This window comes from Cupressus sempervirens, chromosome 6 (assembly GCF_028749045.1).
Source record: "Cupressus sempervirens isolate cs-2001-9-10 chromosome 6, ASM2874904v1, whole genome shotgun sequence".
Taxonomy (NCBI): domain Eukaryota; kingdom Viridiplantae; phylum Streptophyta; class Pinopsida; order Cupressales; family Cupressaceae; genus Cupressus; species Cupressus sempervirens.
In genome coordinates this window covers 34,642,199-34,661,997 of record NC_143123.1, presented here as the reverse complement: position 1 = coordinate 34,661,997, position 19,799 = coordinate 34,642,199, and the positions used below count along the sequence as shown (strand labels likewise).

Genomic DNA, 19,799 nt, shown 5'->3' with positions numbered 1-19,799 from the left:
ACAACAACACTAATGAAGCCCTTTTCTTATAGAAAGAGTACCCACATCCAACCATCCTTTAGAATGACTACTATTCCATGGTGTAATAATAATTAGTTTGGTAAGAATTTAGTATGTCTCCATCTACATCTTCCTATTATGTTTTTAATCTAAGAGATACATTTTATTGTGAGCAATTGAGTTAGTTTAGATAATTCATTTGCATGTTCTCCTTTTCATCTACACATCATACAATAGTATAAGACTATTTAAAGACTATTAGCAATTGATTTAATTTAGATAATTCATTTGCATGTTCCCCTTTTCATCTACATATCATGCAATAGTGTAAGACTATTTAAAGACTATTATCAATTAGCATCTTACATCCACATTCAAAATATTTCTAATAATCTCAGCTATATTTGTATTGCATCAACATTTCTTATTTTATATATTTTTAAAAATGTGTTAAATTTTCAAAGAAACTTGACCATATAGAACTATGTTAATGAGACAAATCTCCTAAAAGTGTCTTTTAGCAAAACTCATTTTTTAGACATATATTTAATAGTTTTTCTATACAACTTTTCTTTTCTTCAATTCTATCTAATATTTAATTTCATATTTAAGATTTTAATAATGTATATGCAAACTTATTATCATGTTTTATCTATCTTTTCCAAAATAGTACTACTTTTGGACTCTTTTGATTATATCATAGAATTTTTTACTTTACAAATTTCAGTCCTTTTAAATCCTATTTTTTTCTAAATCCAAAAACATATATGCACACCCACATCCAAGCATTAAATTAACACACACATCAACACACTAGGATTGACATATCAAAAAACTATATAAAACTTACAGATGAGCGTCCACACCCACACAAGCTAATGTTGGAAGGAGACAATTTCTCGGTGTTAAATCTTCATGAAAATCATGCAAACATATTTCCTCCTTCATTCAAGCAATCAAGTAAAATGGATCTGCATATTTCTTAGTTGAAACTAAATTGATTGTAGTAGCAATCAATTAAAACTTGAAGTCTATTTATATTTGTAGTTGTTTGCTCAGTAGAAATAAATCATAACTCATATTAAACCTTGAGTCTATTTAGATCTGTAGTTGTTTAATCAATAGAAATAAATCATAACTCATAATCATGAATAGTTTACAACTTTGTTAAGAGTTTGAATTGTGTTTGATATCTAATTTCTCAGTGACCTATTGTAATCAGTTTTTATTATCAATTTTGCTTGTTGCAGTGTTTATTCATTATTTCTAAATTCCATTTTTCAACCAAGACTACTTTGCAATTCACAAGAAAAGTGTGATGGAAGCACATCTCAAGAATTCTATTCAAAACTAAATTTAGGCAAAGTAGAATGATGCTATCCTATAGCTCTTTTGACAAAGGAGGAAAAAAACAATATAATAGACTACAATGGTATCATTAGAAAACGACTAGATGAGAACGAGTTCCATATAATTTTTGTATATGGGCCATTAATTGTTCCTGTAATTCCAGATGTTTTCCTTCCTTTTAACTTGGAATCTCAAATTCAGTCACGTAGCAATTCTTCCACCATCTCCGTTGCCTCAGTCTCTTCTCTGTCACTGTTTCTAGAGCTACCATTGCTCTGCATATGACCAACCGCTAAACCACTTCGGCCCTGTGACGGCTGACTGAAATTGGCGATCTGATGTGGAAAGTTAAGCACGGCTTTCGATCCACGCATTCGGAAGGCGGCACGGTCATATGCGAGGGCCGCTTCTTCAGCGGTTTGGAAGGTGCCGAGCCAAACTCTAGCCCCCTGCTTAGCTAGATCTCTTATTTCCGCTACAGATTTCCCCCATGGCCGCTCCCTCACTCCCCTGTACCGATTCCGAGGCTTTTTCTCTCCATTTTCACCAGAATTCTCTGTAACCGTAGTGATAAGGAAGAGTTAGGAGGGAGAGATATAATCTGGTGAAGGTAAGAGATTTAAAACCTCTATTGAAAAGAAACATGAAATTAGTTCAGGTTAAAGAAGATCCACTAGATTAAATGTAGAAATCAAATATTCTAAAGAGGAAATTGTGGTGAAAGTAAACTTGGAATTTTCTGCTGAAGATTGTCGGGAGATTGAGAATATTGATGATGAGAACTGTGAAAAAGAGGAGGGAGAGGTTGAAGACACAAAGGTGGAGAACAATGTTCAGATTATGGTGAACTTGGCCAACGTTTAGGATTTTATTGAAAAAGACTATCCACTATCCCAGACTCTAAGTGCATAAAAAATGTAAGGGAAAAATAAAATAATGGGGTATATTCAAGATCTTCAAGCATGATTACTTCGCAGGGAAATTTTGTTCCTCAAATGGTGATGCTAGAAGATTTCAACATTGGTGAAATCTTCAGCATTCGACAGATTTGAATTCTCTGTAAGCTTAGCTCTTTAATAGATTTGAACAAGTTACATTAGAACGGCCTGAAGCTCTGCTCTGGTTTGATGTTGGAATGCAATCTCTCGTCTTTGTTTTTCAAGGCCCTCAGACTAACGTCTTAATAAAAATAATGGACAAAATATTAAATTCTATGAAAGCTTCAATCAAATTTAGCTAAAATTGGTTAGAATATGTAGGAGTTGGTATACAACTGTCTAAACCACTTAAGATTTAGCTAACAATTATAGATAGCCATTTAAGATCCAGGAATATTTTTTGAAAGAATAAGAGATATTAGCTATTATATAGTAATATTATTCCATCTAATGATGAAAATAGTACATTACTTATGCATGAATAAGATTTGAAAGGGAGTCCCTTGTTTTTATAGAAATTATAACTAGCATATGTGTACTCTAAGAAAGCTAAAGTGACAAGTATTATATAATCTAGGAAATGAACTAGCTAGGTAAAATTTCAAAATGGATTAAAATGTACACACTTAAAATCAACCATCATCATCACCTATATATTCTATAATTGATTAAATATCTCTATATAAAATTAATTATTTAGTCAATTCTTATCCAAATGTTAAATAAATAATATGTTATTATTTATCACAATTTACCTACACCTATTTTGTATCTTAAATTAGTTAAAATCTAATTTTCTAGTGTTTACCTTAAATAAATAAATCCAAATATTTTTTCTTTATCTAAATCCACCAACTCTTATTCTAAATATTTTAAAAAAATCATTTGTTTGATTTACATGTTTTCCTCAATTTTCTATTAACTGGTATACAAACAAATTAACTTCTTAATTATCTTTTGGATAACTTATTAGCATAGTTAAATTTGAGTACTTATAACTAAAAATAATTTTTGGTCAAACATATGGTCTACCTAGATCCATTCTAGCTGAGTTTTATATCTTCTCTAAATTTTCTAATTGAAAATGCCTTTTTTTTTTGGTCGATAATAAGTTTATATATATATATAATTAAAATATCAACATTACATAAATACTTACAAGCTTCATAAAAGCCATCATCTTTACATACTTTCTACCTTACTAGATCCCTATACATTTCAAGTCTCCTATCCTTTATCCCTCATCCCCTAAACATGATAAAACCACCCCATATACCTCTTAGCCTTTCATAATTTGGCTTTATCAGACACATCAATAAGACACAAAACAAAAAATTCATCATTGACGATTCCAATTTTTTTTTTTCTCTATTGATTGATCTTGTTTTTCATGGCCCTCTTTTGCAAACATTTCAATTCTTCATTCCTTGCTGACATTGAATTGCTACCAGATTTTCAAATTTTCCTTGTTGTTTAGCTTCACTGTCTAGTTCCCTTACCCTTCACACAAAATTCCTTTTCTTCACCCTTAGATACATTAGTCAATTTATCACCACAAAATTAGACAAAATTGTCATTCTTCCCCTTCTACTTCATCAATCTTCCACCCTTGCCATGAATGTTTCCTTGTTCATTCCCCTAGTCCTTCTTGCACTAGCAACCCCCCCTCTTCTTAGGGTGATTTATAAAGCAACCTCTAACCCTCTGCTCACTCTCCTCTAGGAATCACTCAATTTCCATCCTCAATTTGGTCCATGCCTATTTTTCTTTCTCTTTATACAAGTCTTTATCAACTCCTATCGGTCACCATAGGAAACCCACTCTCCCTTTACTCAAACCTTCCTCATAGTCTTCATGTAGTACTCACTATAATAAAATCCTTTGCCCAGACTTGCCCACTCTAAAAGGGACTCTATCCCCCCTATTAAATCATCAAGGAATAGATTTTTAACTAGTCACTCCAGTTCCTCAATCGGACTTGCAATTCCTAGTCCCCACGCCATTACAATGGCCGCAATATCCACATTGATCTTCCAATGATACATGGAGTTTTGAAAAAGTTCTCCAACTATCTCTTTCACGGCCACTATAACTCCTAGCGTTGTACATTTCACCACCAGTTTTAGCTATTTATCCTGCACCGGTCCAAAAAGGGCTTTTTGTTGTTTCTTTGTTTGAAAGGTAAATGTTTCCTCCATCTTCTATCAAATCCAACTCTTTCACTACTTTTAGTTTACTATTTTAGGTAGGTATATTTCCTCCACACATTAATTTATAATGTTTTCTGACTACCTTTCTCTTGAAGCCACTATCCCATCATTTCACCACACACTTCAAATTGGTTGATTGCCATCTTTTCTCATAATGAGAATTATAATTGGTGATCTTCTCAATCTTTCCCACTCCTTTACTAACAACCCTTTATTTCTTTCTAACATCAGCTGTCACTTCTTCCTTTCTCATCAGCTTTGATCTGTCTTTAAAAAGGTCCTAATTAAAACCCCACTACTTTGTTTGCCTCCAAAATTTCCCAGTGGCTACATATTTCATAAATTGGTTTTCCTTCCTATTAGATTTCATAAAATGTCTATTAAATGCATACTTTCTATCAATTTAGATCCAACTACTAAAAATAAAATTATTTAAGAAAAATGATATTTAAATAACTCCTACTCTTTTAAATGATATTTACATTAAAAAGCTCTTCCTTAGACCTGAGTGTCAAGAATATACTCATATAGATTTTATAGTGTTTTAATTAGACATATTATATTATAATTAGTTGGAGAAAGAAAAGATAGTAAATCTTATCTAATTTTTTTTGAAAAATATATGCTTGGTTAGAAGAAAGAGTCATATTGAGAATGTATATATATATATATTTTTCATTGGAATGGATTTGTTATGAGAAATAGGACAAAAGTTGAAAACTGATGATTTTAGGTGAGTTTTAGAATTTAAATTGTTATAAAAAGAGAAATATAGGCCAAAACCTAATTTTTCTTTTTAATTGCACTAGCTATATATGTCCTCTATAAATTAATTTAAAATTAGATAAAAAAAGAAATTATTTATATATAGTTTTTTGGTGGGAACTACAACTCCTAATTTTCAATATTTTAAAAAACATCCATAAAAATTAAAACAATGTATCAATTCTTATTCTAAATAATTATGAAAAATTATGATTTCTTGAACTTTATCCATTTATGCACACTTAATCAGTTTACTTATTGAACTTGAACACTTCCGATTTTTTTAGCCTTTTCCTTTTTAAAAGGGTGATACAGATTTCTTCTTTTACCATTAATTTACATGCTTTCCTCTACTTTCTATTAAGTGTGCTAAAATAAATTAAAAATCAGTAATCTCATACTTGCACATGTCAAATCCTAGTCATATCCCCTATATTTGTCCTCAACTAGTACACATGCATACATGCAATATGTCTTTGTTACCATGTGACATGGGTAACATGACTTTCCCATCTATAAAGGGTCTTGGATCATACCCATCCCATCTCACCCATCAGATTTTTCAAGGATAATACTCGCCATTCATTTTCTTCTCAATCCCTCTCCTTCCCCTTCTCATCTAACCAAATGAGAACAATTGTCTTGATCTCATATTTCCTAGGTTTGAATCATTATAAGTCATTGATCCCATCTTTTGACCCTATCAATGCATTAGGTTTTCTATCTAGATCTATAAGTCGAGTTGACCACTACCCATTTTAATAGATACTGACACTAATGAAACCCTTTTCTTATGGAAAGAGTACCCACATCTAACCATCCTTCAGAATGACTACTATTCTATGGTGTAATAATAATTAGTTTGGTAAGAATTTAGTATGTCTCCATTGACATCTTCCTATTATTTTTTTAACCTAAGAGATACATTTAGTTGCGAGCCATTGAGTTAATTTAGATAATTCATTTGCATGTTCCCCTTTCCATCTGCACATCATATAATAGTGTAAGACTATTTAAAGACTATTAGCAATTAGTATCTTGCATTGGCATTCAAAAAATTTCTTATAATCTCAACTCTATTTGCATTACATCAACATTTCTTGTTTTACATATTTTTAAAAGCATGTTAAATTTTCACAGAAACATGACCATATAGAACTATAGTAATGAGACAAATCTCCTGAAATTGTCTTTTAGTAGAACTCATTTTTAGACATATATCTAATAGTTTTTCTATACAGCTTTGCTTTTCTCTAGTTCTATCTAATATTTAATTTCATATTTAAGATTTTAATAATGTATACGCAAACCTATTATCATGTTTCATCTATCATTTCCATAATAGTACTACTTTTGGACTCTTTTGATTATATCATAGAATTTTTTACTTTACAAATTTTAGTCCTTGTAAATCCTATTTTGTCCTAAATCCAAAAACATAAATGCACACCCACATCCAAACACTAAATTAACATACACATCAACACACTAGAATTAACATATCAAAAAACTATATAAAATTTACAGATAAATGCCCACACCCACACAAGCTAATGTTGGAAGGAGATAATTTCTCGATGTTCAACCTTCATGAAAATTTCTCAGTGACCTATTGTAATCAGTTTTTATTATCAATTTTGATTGTTGCAGTGTTTATTCATTATTTCTAAATTCCATTTTTCAACCAAGACTACTTGCAATTCACAAGAAAAGTGTAATGGAAGCACATCTCAAGAATTCTATTCAAAACTAAATTTAGGCAAAGTAGAATGATGCTGTCCTGTAACTCTTTTGAAAAAGGAAGAAAAAAACAATATAATAGACTACAATCAAAATGGTATCATTAGAAAACGACTAGATGAAAACGAGTTACATATAATTTTTGTGTATGGGCCATTAATCCAGATCACTTCCAGAAAAGACCATAACTATTGTTCCGATTTTTCCTTCCTTTCAACTTGGAATCTCAAATTCAGTCACGTAGCAATTCCTCCACCATCTCCGTTGCCTCAGTCTCTTCTCTGCCCCTCTTTCTAGCGCTACAATTGCTCTCCATATGATCAACTGCTAAACCACTTCGGCCCTGCGATGGCTGACTCGAATTGGCAATCTGATTTGGAAAGTTAAGCACGGCTTTCGATCCGCGCATTCGGAAGGCGGCACAGTCATATGCGAGGGCCGCTTCTTCAGCCGTTTGGAAGGTGCCGAGCCAAACTCTAGCCCCCTGCTTAGCTGGATCTCTTATTTCCGCTGCAAATTTTCCCCATGGCCGCTTTCTAACTCCCCTATACCGATTCCGAGGATTTTTCTCTCCACTTTCACCAGAATTCTCTGTAACCGTAGCGGGTTTGTTCTCTGTAAAGTTAACTGTAGCGGTTGTGCTCTCTGTAAATGTAGGGCCCAATACGGCCATCAAATTCCTTCCCTGGCCTAAATCGGAGGCAGCTTTTCCCAAAGAAACATCATCCACCTGCTCACCAAGCAAATAGCGGCTGATGCTACGGATATCCATTCCAATTTCCTGCAATTTCTTCTCGTCTGGTTGCGGTTTTTCTTCCTCTTCTTGTTTTTGTTGAGAAGCGTAATTCTTGAAAACTTTAATAAGCCCTACGAGCCTGGAAAACAGTCAAAACCATTGAATCCGTTATTACCATCAATGTTCATTTCCCACGTGGCACAAAACGCCGCCAAGTCCATGGCGGCTGAGACCGGAATGCTAAAATTGAAAAACTCTAAAAAGGTCTTTTTCCGTTATTCGGAATGTTGAATGCATTGAATATTATTTTTTCGATAGACTTGGTTAATTGTTTCTTTTTCTCCAGTATTTTTAAGCTACGTCAACAATCCTTCACATGCTAATGGTCGGGGATATAGTCGCTACGCCAACACCCTCAAAATGATGGAGCCGGATAGAACCATTTATCATGTGGGATTTGCACCCACTACATACCAAGTCTACAGGGACGAAGGGTTAAAGGGCTTGAGGGACTCAAACCGATGACCTGTGCTCTAATACAATGTAGATTTTGCCATCACACCAAAAACACGTACTGATGGTGGAGAGGGATCTCATCGGGGATATAGTCCCTATGCCAATATAATTTGATGGCCATAATGGCTGTTTTTGCACTTTTGAGTTGTATATGATAGGTTGAGAATTTGATGGACCATATAGATTGATAGGCTAATTTTTTCTAAAACCTTAAATATGAGACTCAAACTTATTAATAAACCGTCATATTTTATTATAAGCAAGTACAATATATCATAAATATATATGTATGATATATATTTTATTTGATAGTATTATGTTTTTTATTTTTATATATTTTTAATATTATTTATAAGAACTTAGAATGTTCTAAACATAGAATAAAGTATGTTAAGAACTTAGAAACTTGTTTTATTAATTTGATACATTATTAAAAATTATTATTTTAAATTCATAATAGCTTACTCTGTTAAAAAAAAATTTCATATATTGTTAAATATTTAGAATATTTTTAAAATGTATTCAAATTATTGTTAAATTTAAAATATGAAGTGGGCAATCAATTTTTAATTATATTCGTTTTAAAGACCATAGGTAGATATATTAAATATATCTATTTAGGGGCTGCGAATAACAGAATCCAAAGCAAAATAGAAGTGTTCTGTGATGGGAGACTTGCGTTCATTCTCAAATGCGTATGTGATTCGATAGGAGCAATTTCATACGAACTTAAATACCGTTGAAAGCGACGTGCTGGCTAAAGATGAATAGGATGTCTCTTGTAAAGATACCTAGAATGTCCCACCGCAGGTTGCATACTGAAAACAGGACTTTCCTGTCGTATTGTTTTATTAGTGGAAGTCCGAATATTTACCTACCTCCATTCCGAAAATTTGTTTATAGATCTGTCTAGGAGGGATTTTTTCACTTTATTTTGTGTTGAATAGGGATTTTTTCACTTTATTTTGTGTTGAATTTACTTTGGTTAAGTGACTTTCAGGTACGACTTTAGTGCATTTATTTGCATATTTTAATTTGTTTCTTAGTCCTAAAGTTGAATCAGTCGGCAAATAATTATGTTCTAGGAGCTTTTTTTGTGTTGAATTTACTTTGGTTAAGTGACTTCCAGGGACGACTTTAGTGCATTTGTTTGCATATTTTAATTTGTTTCTTAGTCCTAAATTTGAATCAGTCAGCAAATAATTATGTTCTAGGAGCTTTTTTTGTGTTGAATTTAGTTTGGTTAAGTGACTTCCAGGCATGACTTTAGTTCATTTATTTGCATATTTTAATTTGTTTCTTAGCCCTAAATTTGAATAAGTCAGCAAATAATTATGTTCTAGGAGCTTCTTTTTTTTTTTTACATGTAACGAGTGTAATGAGTTTGATATATATTGACAAATTTTTCCAATATTCAATAAGGGTTTCTTGTGAGCCACTTATTAACCCCTGAGATCATGATCCTCCCTCTTTGGCTAGTGTTTCTCTTGCAGCCTCAAGGCTTCTTATATGTTTTTATTATGAGTAGTTAAGTTTCTGGCCTCTGTCCTTGAACTCTCGTGGGGTGATCCTTGTATTTCTCCACCCTTTTTTTTTGTAAATATGTAATTAAAAAATTTTATTAATTGAAAGGGACTATTTATAAAAAAAATGCTTGTAATGAGTTTTATAGATATTAACAAAGTTTTCCCATATTTAATAAATCACCATTTATCAAAAGCTTGTAGGCCTATTTCATTGACATTTAAAAAATAATTTCTTCCAAATATAATTAAATCAACATCCTTAACACTATTAACTATTAGTGGCGAAGAGGGTAGCTATATGATTTTTTTAATGTCAATTATTTGATTAATATGTAAGAAATAGATATAGAAGGCTTAGCTTTTCTTCATTATTCTTTGGTTCAATTCATCTCCTTCCTATTATTTAATTCCACCCCTTCTTATATGAAGGATGGGGATCCTCTTGTTTTCTACTCCAAAGTCTTGCCCCTCCTTTGTAGGCCTCGCTAGAGATTTGCACTTGGTGACATGTAAATCCTATAGAAAGATGGTTTTCCTTGAAGCCATACTTCAAATCAAAAAATCAGGTTGTCCTAGAGAAAAGTTGAATAGAAGGCATAACCCCCTCTCATGGAAAATAAACATTTCTTCAAAAGGAGGGCACCTCCTTGCCCTTGAGGAAGGCGTTCACCTCCTAGTTATTTTTACCAAGTTTCCTCTTAATCCTAATTTGTCTCGCAGGGTTGCTGGCATTCAGGTTGTTATGCTATCATCTTCAATTCCTTCCTTTGCATCAGGAGTCAATAGAATTCCACTCACATACTTTGAAGCTCCCTGTGCAGACATAAATGGTCCCCTCTTATTGCACATGGACATCCCCAATCCCATGGTTATGATAATCCCTCCTAAACCTAATTTCTCAAAAAATCCATCTACAAAAACCCTAATATTCCCTCCTCATCTTTTAGCCCTCATAGGGTATTTTCTTTATGGTGCGGTGCCAACTAAGATGATTTAGATGAATGTTGGAGCATCTCTTATTTGGGTTTGGTAAGTATTAAACAATTTTATAAAGAAAAATTGTGTTCGAAAGTTCCTCTGATTTTTATTATAAGAGGTAAGGAAAAGGGTCCCAAACCTGAGTGATAGTATCGTAACATTAGTGTTTACTACCCCCAGTTGGTACAACTAAGAAATAGAGAAGAACAACACTAGCCCAAACAACCAAAGCCCAACTAGTCATCAAAATTAATAAAAAAGTTAGCCATAAGTTTAGAGTAATTCATGTCCCAAATCATAATACTCAAATTCCTTAAGCACATAAAATTTTTCCAGCCCTACCAACATTGGGACCCCAAGTTCAAGTAAAAGGTAGTTAAGTTTTTTCTCAAAATAAGTACAAGGGAGAAAACAACAACAAAGAAAAACTAACAGAAAATTTAAGATAGTACATATATTATTTAAAACTAGCACAATATCTAAATAAACAGAGCTGCAACCATTAGGCCTTTTTCATGTTATCCTAGTCATTAACTAGGATTTTGAGGTCCTCCAACCAATTTGTGACATCCTCAAGACTATTTTCTTCATCATCCCTTTCATCCACAATCAGACCAACCTTGTTCAGCTTTCTCCTTCCCATGATGCTCTTGAAGATAACCCTTCTTATCATCTCTTTCTAAACCTTGCATATAGTAGAAACTGCAACCCTAAGCTCAATATTAGTAATGGCCTTCTCAAAAATTTTGTTGAGGATATTAACCTTATCAAAGTGATCCTTAATATTGCAAGAGAAATTCTTCTCCATAAAGTCTATCTTGCTCTACACTTTAATCAAATGATCCTCTTGCATTTCACCTTTCTTGACTTGTTTTTTAGTGCCTGGGATATCATCATTCATTCTCAAGTCACCCTCATTTTGAGCTTCCTTAGTGTCCTATGCCTCTTCTTATATCTCCTCCACTTCTTCAACTTAATAGTCTTCATCCTTAGTAGCACTATCCTCCACCTTTTCAAGGGTTTCTTCAACTTTAATCTCATAGGTTGTTTCTACTCTCTGGTTTCCTAGGTATCATCCTTACTCTCTTCTTTGTAATTGTTATGTGTTTTGTTCCTAAGTCTAGAAAACCTTCTCTCCCCAAAGCTAGAATTAATTATCTCATCTGAAGCCATAGTTTTGGCTTTTTCCTCTTCACCCTCAAAATTACCCTATGCGAGCTAATTTTTAACTTCAATTATCTCTTTCATGATCCTACTTTTCTTAGGGGTCCCCACCAAACTACTCTTAGTAGAAGCAATTTTGCATTTAGCAAGGGTTTCATTCAACAACGATTCTTCAAGGGATTGGGTTTTGGGTTGATTAATTGTGGATTTTTTCTTATTTTATCTTTTTCCTCATGAGGAGGAAGAGATATTTTCAGCTGAAGTGCCTGGCCCTATTCTTTCATTTTGGATAGAGGACCAAGGATTAAGTAGGGGATTTTCATTACTAGTACGAAAATTACCTAAACAAGGTTGTTGGAAAAAAATACTAGTACAGGAAAAAGATTAGACCCTGATGGAGCGATGGTTTGTCCCCATTACCTATACTATTAACCAAGGAGGAATACAAAAGGAAAGGAATGTTCATGTTTTCATTGTGTCTCAACATATTTAACAAAGGAAACTAATAACCATGATAAATAGTAAATCTCCCTTCTAGAGTAAAGTACTTCATTACTAACATACAGAAAATAGAAAATGGATGAGGGAGAGAGAGACACTCATATCCATTATTTAATTTAACCTTTGCTGGTTCTTTTGTATCTTCAAAAAAATTGTGCCTGAATTCACTGTAGTTACCAGAGCCTTGCATTTCCACCTTAGCACCTTCACAAAATAGACCAATAGCCTCCTTTATCAATTACAAAATATCCAAAAATTTGACTCTTTCGAAGTCATCTGGATTTTTTACCAAGAGTTAGAAATTTTGAAGATAGTAAACTATTATAGCTTTGCATTGGTTAGATATTATTATCAAGTCTGACTCTTTTGAAAACCTCCCAAATTTCCTTATTATAGAGTATTTCCCTTCAATTTCATAGTTGAACATGCTTTGTAGGGCCACCTTGTTGGTCCTCCCACAAGTACATATACTAAGAGTGTTGGAGGGGGGGAAGGTGGGGTTGAATCAATATACTCACTAGTACAAACTTTTTACTCTCTATCACACTCCATACTTGTCTATAGGTTTATGCTGACTATAACTTAGTCGACTAGGATTAAGCAAAAAAAAAGAATGATAAGATAGCGAAACATAAAAGATTAATTATCTCAAGGAAACCTTCCTAGGGTAAACCATTCTTTGTGAGTTGATCCTCACAAATATTGCACTCTCTTGAACTGCATCTCGTCAAGGGTTTATCTCTATTATAATATTACAAAGACATTATTAGGTGCCACCATGCTAAGGAATTTTGAAAAGGCTTTTTGGAGTCTTTCCCTATTAGGAACAACTTAGTTAAAGGAGTTCAGAACACAAGTTAATGTGTCACCTTGTTATGGGTTTTTGTAAAAAGAACTTATTAGGGTCCACCCTCGATGGGATTTACCATTGTAATGATTAGTAAATAACAAGGAATGGTCTAAAAAGTAGCTAATACACTTAGCTTGAAATAGATCCTGCTTCAACTCTCTTGACTTGTTTGGAACTATGATTTTCCTTCTCTTGGCTCTACAACTTTAGACTCTGATCACTAGTAGGCTTGACTCTCCTTTCTCTTTGCACACAATAACCTTTATGTTGTTGGGGCTTGTTGGCTTCTCCCTATAACATTAACTATTTCTCATTGACTTCTCTATGCCATTATTCCTTATGCCTTGAGATTACACTTATCTTGACTCTTTTAGCTCTCTAGTTAATTAGTCAGTAATCTAATCTCTTCTCTTTCAACTTTGTATCCTTCTTATACTTTCTTATAACTTCACTTAGAAGCCCTAATCTACAAATTTATAACTTGAATTCTCACCCCTACTACTAGCTCAACTTCCCACTATAGTAGTGCATTGCTCTTGTTAAATGTAGCATGTTTATACTAGAGTCATGGGTGTTACGTGTCTTCAATGACATGATCTTGTTGGAAAGAATTCAATTTTTAATTATTTTGACTATTCCTTGACATGTTTACCCATCACCATTAAGTGCAATGATGAGTGTACTCCTACCCTCCTCTTGACGTGGAAGTCATAGACTGTATCTTGATCTATGCTTTTCTTGTTGACTTGGCCAAACTATCTTGTTTGGCTACTAGTTGATCTTCTTTTCTTTCTTCTTTGGCATCCTTTTACTCATATAGACTTTACTTAGCATACTTCATCTAAGTGGATTAGCTTTGTCACCTCCTCTATTGGGCCCACACTTCTTCTCTTCTCTAATCACCCTTGTGAACTACTATCACACATCAATTTACTTCGCCAGTCATTTCTCACTACCAATCTTAGTTCCTTTATGTTCCTTAACACCAATGACAATACCTTTGATAATTAAGTCTACAAGTCTATCTACTAGTCGATATTCATTGTTCATGATAGTTATTCCAAAAATCTCCCCCTTTGGCATTGATGACATCACTTAAGCATTTTATCATTCATTATTTTGGTGCCTTTCCTTTACTTGCCTTCTTTCAACATCTCCCCTTGATATAATGTATCCACATGCTTTGATTGTTTTGTGGCTCCTCCCATATTCTCCCTTGTGTTCTTCTCACACTTTCTTCTATCAACTCCTTTTGTTTCTTTTTCTTTAGATCTTCGCCTATGTCTCTCTTCTTTTGTTCCTCTCAACTTCTCCCCCTTTGAAAAAATTGATACCAAAGGAGACCATCTTTTAATTTATTATATTCTCTCAAATTCTCCCCCTACGGAGTAGTCCCTTTTTCTACAAAAATTTAGTATTAGATTTCTTCATTGTTTAATTGTGGATTGATGTCTTCTTGTCCACTCTTAGTTCAGGTTGGATAAGGGTAATACCCCTTACCTTTCTCTTAGACACTTGAAATTATCCATTTGAAGAGACTTTGTAAAGACATCAACAAATTTCTCCTTGGTTGGTACATATTCCAACCTAACCTCTTTTTCTTTCTCTTTATCCCTTGGAAAATGGTACTTAATTGACATGTGCTTTGTCTATGACTGCATCACCATATTTTAAGATATGTTGATTGCACTAGTGTTATAAGATTTGATAAGTACTGGTTCCTCCATTTTCTCTAGAATTTCTCCAAGTAGTTGTTTGATCAAAATAACTTGAGTGCAATTCATTTCTTTAGAAACATATTCTTCTTCAACCATTGACAATGATATGTAGTTCTACTTCTTGTTGGCCCATGCAACCATTCTTCCTCCAACAAATAATGCACCACCTATTGTGTTGTTTTCATGATCTATATTCCTCAACCAATCAACATCACAAGTGAAGAAACTAATCTCAATGTTTCCCTTGCGAGGGACTATAGGCCTTATTCCTTAGCTCTTTTGACACCTAAAGTTCCTCTTCACAACTGCCATGTGTGATTCCTTTGGGTTGGTAGAAAATCTAGCTACAATTCCAACTTCTTGTGCAATGTCTAGTCTTTTGTGCATGACACACTATAGTTTACCAATCATGGATCAGTAAAGTGTATCATTATATTGAGGGCTTTCATCCTCCTTTGAGGGCTTACAACTAGACACAATTGGAGCACCTACTAGTTTCACTTCCTCCATGCCGATTGTCTTCATTATTTCCTTCACATATTTTGTCTACTCTATGAAGATCCTTCTGTGCATTTAGGAAGCTTGAAGTCTAATGAATAAATTCATTTGTCCAATCATGGACATTTTGAATTATTTGTTCATTACTTTGGTTAAATTAGTGTTTAGTTTATCATATACTCCAATGATGATATCATCCACACTAATTTCTATAATTATCAAACTTGTTTTTGTTTCTTGCTTCATGTATAGATTGTAGTTGCCACTGGTTCTGATGAACCCAATCCTTATCAAGTATGAGTGTAGTCTCTCAAACCATGTTTTGGGCACATGTTTCAATCCATACATGGCTTTTCTCAATCTACATACTTGGTTTTAATTTTGTATGTCCTCAAACCCCTCAGGTTTCTCCATATACAGTTCCTCTTCTAGAATTTCATCTAGGAATGCAAACTTTTTGTTCATCAGATACACTTTGAAGTTATTGTATGTTGCAACTGCTAGGAGTATTCTAACTATTTCTAGTCTACGCATAAGTGCAAATGTTTCTCCATAGTCTATTCCTTCTTCTTGTGCACAATGTTTGCAAATAATTCTTGCCTTGTTTTTGGCTACCTCTCCGTGCTCATTCATCTTGTTTTGGAACACCCATTTTGTACCAATGATATTTTTGTCTTCTAGTTGAGTTACAAAGATCCATGTGTCATTATCCACTATTTGATCAATGTCCTCCTCCATGGCCTTTCTCCAATCTTCATCTTTAAGAGTTCCCCTCTAGTTTTGGGGTTTGTGTGTGAGAGAAGACATACTATCTCTGTCACCTCTCTTGTGATTATCACTCTGACATCCTTGTCTCTGATGATCTAGTCAGCTGAGTGGTGCCTCCTGGCATAGGTAGCTAATATTGGTCCCCCTTTAGGTGCTTCTACTCTTTTCTCTTCATGTTGAGCTTCTTCTTCTTGAGCCAATAAAATTTCTTGTATAGGTTCCTCCTTTACTAGTAATCTCTTCATCGTATCACTTAGTGGGATATAGTCAAATTGCTTGTAGTTTTCAATTTATTTCAAGAGCTATCTTCATTCTTCTCCTTGAATTCATCCACCTTTACATTGGAAGATTTCAAAATCTTGTTTGTCTAGGAATTTAGCTCTACTTTTTGTAGAGTACATCCCAAAATGATACCCTCATCACTCTTAGGTTGAAATCTTCCTTAGTATACATCTCTCTTAATGTAGCATTTTGTTTTGAATAACTTGAAATATCTAAAAAATGATGTGTGACCAAACCACAGTTCATAGGAAGTTTTATTTTCCCCCTGCTTCACTTGTACCATGTTCAAAGTGTACATGAACATGCTTAAAACTTATCTTTAGTAGATTTGTTGAACATTATTCTGAATAATCAATGTTCTACAATAATCTATGATGGTTTTATTTCTTCTTTCTACAACATTTTTCTTTTGATTCCATGCTCCTCATAGTAACCATCAAACTCTTGTGTGGTGATTTCACCTCCTCGATCTGATCTCAAGCACTTCAATGATCTACCAATCTCCCTTTCCACTTTTTCTTTGTATACTTTGAATCTACTAGTCTCCCTTTCCACATCATACTTGAAAAATAATCACCAAATACACTCTAGATCGTCATGGGATAAAACACTTGTTAGTACATGAACTAGATCTAGTACATGTTTAGAAGTAGGTGAGTTGCTAGAAAACTAGAACTTGCCAACTTTCCTAGTTGACAATCTTTACAGATGACATTGTCAGGTTTGGTAATGGTGGGTAAACCCCTTATAGATTTTTTCCTTCCCACTTTGACAATGCCTCCAAAACTCACATGACTTATCCTCCTATGCTACAAGAAACTATTATTGTTGATAGCTACCATATAATTATTATAATAAATATTGAGGTAGAAAATATTACCTTTTCTTCATTCTCATGTAGCTAAGATTTTTCTTGTCTTGTCAAATATTCTACAAGACTCTTTGTTAAACACAAACTTATAACCTTTGTCCATTAGTTAGGCCATACCCAATAGGTTATACTTTAATCCTTCCACCAGATATACATCTTTACAAGTAGTGGATTCATTTAGGGATACAATACCCTTATATATCACTATGCATTGTGATTTGTTTCCAAACTTCACTATTCCTCCACCATAGGCCTTGACCTTGTAGAACTTGCTCTTGTCACTACACATGTGGTGAAAATAACCACTATCTATTGTCCAATTCTTTTAAATACTGCTATTGGTTATCAAGGCTTTCTCCACCTTTTCTTCTATGATAGAAACAAAGGATACTTCATCATCATCCTCATCATCATCACTAGTTGACTCTTCATCAGTCACACCTTCTTCAACAATGCAACATCACTTCTCCTTTCCTTTGGAGTTTGATCACCTTTTCTAGGTTCCCTTCTAATTTTTATTCTCTCTCTAGTTGTTGATCTACTTCCTCATAGGTTCTTGACATCTGTAGACATAATTTCCTATGCTTTTGGAGTTAAAGCATTTGAATGTTATCTTACCTTTGTACTACCCTTTTCCTCTGACCATTCGTTTTGCAAATAGAGCCTCAAGCTCTTTTTGTTTGGCTTCTTCATCATATAGGCTCTTTATTTCTTTCTTATACCTGGATGTGCTTTGCTCCTCTCTCATTTTTTTGGGTTGCAAAGAGTGCAACTTAGGCCTCAAAAGTAGTTTCAACCTTAGGTGGTTTACTGTTGGCAAAGTTGCTAAGCTCAAATTCAATGAGAATTCCTACCAAGGAATCAAGAGATACTTCCATCTTATCTATTATTCTTAGCTTAAATGGTTGACACCCTTATATCATATTTGGGTTGCAAGGTTCTCAATGTCTTTCGCACACACTCATCTTCTTGTAGTATGCCTCTACATGCTCTATTAGCTAGCATGACATCCTTCACCCACTTGACATAGCTATCAATATCTTCACCTTCTTGTATTCTCATGTCATCAAACTTTACTCTTTGACTCATGTCTTTAGAGATCATGAAGAAAAAAACAATATAATAGACTAGATGAAAATGAGTTACATATAATTTTTTTATATGGGCCATTAATCCAGATCACTTCCAGAAAAGACCATAACTATTGTTCCTATAATTCCAGATTTTTCCTTCTTTTCAACTTGGAATCTCAAATTCAGTCACATTGCAATTCCTCCATCATCTCCGTTGCCTCAGTCTCTTCTCTGCCCCTCTTTCTAGAGCTACAATTGCTCTCCATATGACCAACTGCTAAATCACTTCGGCCTTGCGGCGGCTGACTCAAATTGGCGATCTGATCTGGAAAGCTAAGCACGGCTTTCGATCCACGCATTCGGAAGGCGGCACGGTCATATGCGAGGGCCGCTTCTTCAGCGGTTTGGAAGGTGCCGAGCCAAACTCTAGCCCCCTGTTTAGCTGGATCTCTTATTTCAGCTGCAAATTTTCCCCATGGCCGCTTTCTAACTCCCCTATACCGATTCGGAGGCTTTTGGTCTCCATTTTCTGTAAAGTTAACTGTAGCGGTTGTGCTCTCTGTAAATGTAGGGCCCAATACGGTCATCAAATTCCTTCCTTGGCCTAAATCGGGGGCAGCTTTTCCCAAAGAAATATCATCCACCTGGTCACCATACAAATAGCGGCTTATGCTACGGATATCCATTCCTGCAATTTCTTCTCGTCTGGTTGCGGTTTTTATTCCTCTTCTTGTTTTTGTTGAGAGGCGTAATTGTTTAAAACTTTAATAAGCCCTACGAGCCTGGAAAGCAGTCAAAACCATTGAATCCGTTATTAACATCAATGTTCATTTCCCACGTGGCAGAAAACGCCGCCAAGTCCATGGCCGCTGAGACTCGAGTAATTGTTGCTTCTTCTGGAGTATTCTTTAAGGGTCCGTTTGGTTCGTGGAATTTAAAAAACTCGGATTTGTACAAACCTTGGTTTAGCTAAATCAAGGTTTTGTATATCTTCATTCCGATTTTTGAGATTTTACTGAAACTGTTTGTTTCACTCGGAAGATGCGTGTGAAGACACATTTTTATGCGTAAGCTTGGAGTTGAAGGTAAATTTCAAAAAGTAGTCCAATCTATTGTTTTTGCACACCTTAAAAAACAAAACCAGGTTTTGATTTTCAATTCTTACTTTTTTTAAGAAGTCACAAAACCTGGTTTTGAGGCAAAATTGGAAGTCAAAGGTAAATTTCAAAAAGTAGTCCAATCTATTGTTTTTGCACACCTTAAAAAACAAAACCAGGTTTTGATTTTCAATTCTTACTTTTTTTAAGAAGTCACA

At 34.1% G+C, this 19,799-nt stretch overlaps 2 protein-coding genes across 2 annotated transcripts; both read right to left on the bottom strand.

The window, feature by feature from the left end:
* Positions 1-7,082: 7,082 nt before the first annotated feature.
* LOC149550948 (uncharacterized) lies at positions 7,083-7,960 on the bottom strand. Its single transcript, XM_089790029.1, has 2 exons — positions 7,935-7,960; positions 7,083-7,878 (listed from the first exon to the last, which is right to left on the bottom strand). The coding sequence occupies exons 1-2, from the start codon at positions 7,958-7,960 to the stop codon at positions 7,236-7,238; spliced, it is 669 nt and encodes a 222-aa protein (XP_089646155.1). The 3' UTR covers positions 7,083-7,235.
* A 10,554-nt stretch (positions 7,961-18,514) lies between these two features.
* On the bottom strand, positions 18,515-19,251 carry LOC149550947 (ethylene-responsive transcription factor 1-like). Its single transcript, XM_089786510.1, has one exon. The coding sequence runs from the start codon at positions 19,168-19,170 to the stop codon at positions 18,667-18,669; it is 504 nt and encodes a 167-aa protein (XP_089642636.1). The 5' UTR covers positions 19,171-19,251; the 3' UTR covers positions 18,515-18,666.
* Between the last annotated feature and the right edge of the window lie 548 nt (positions 19,252-19,799).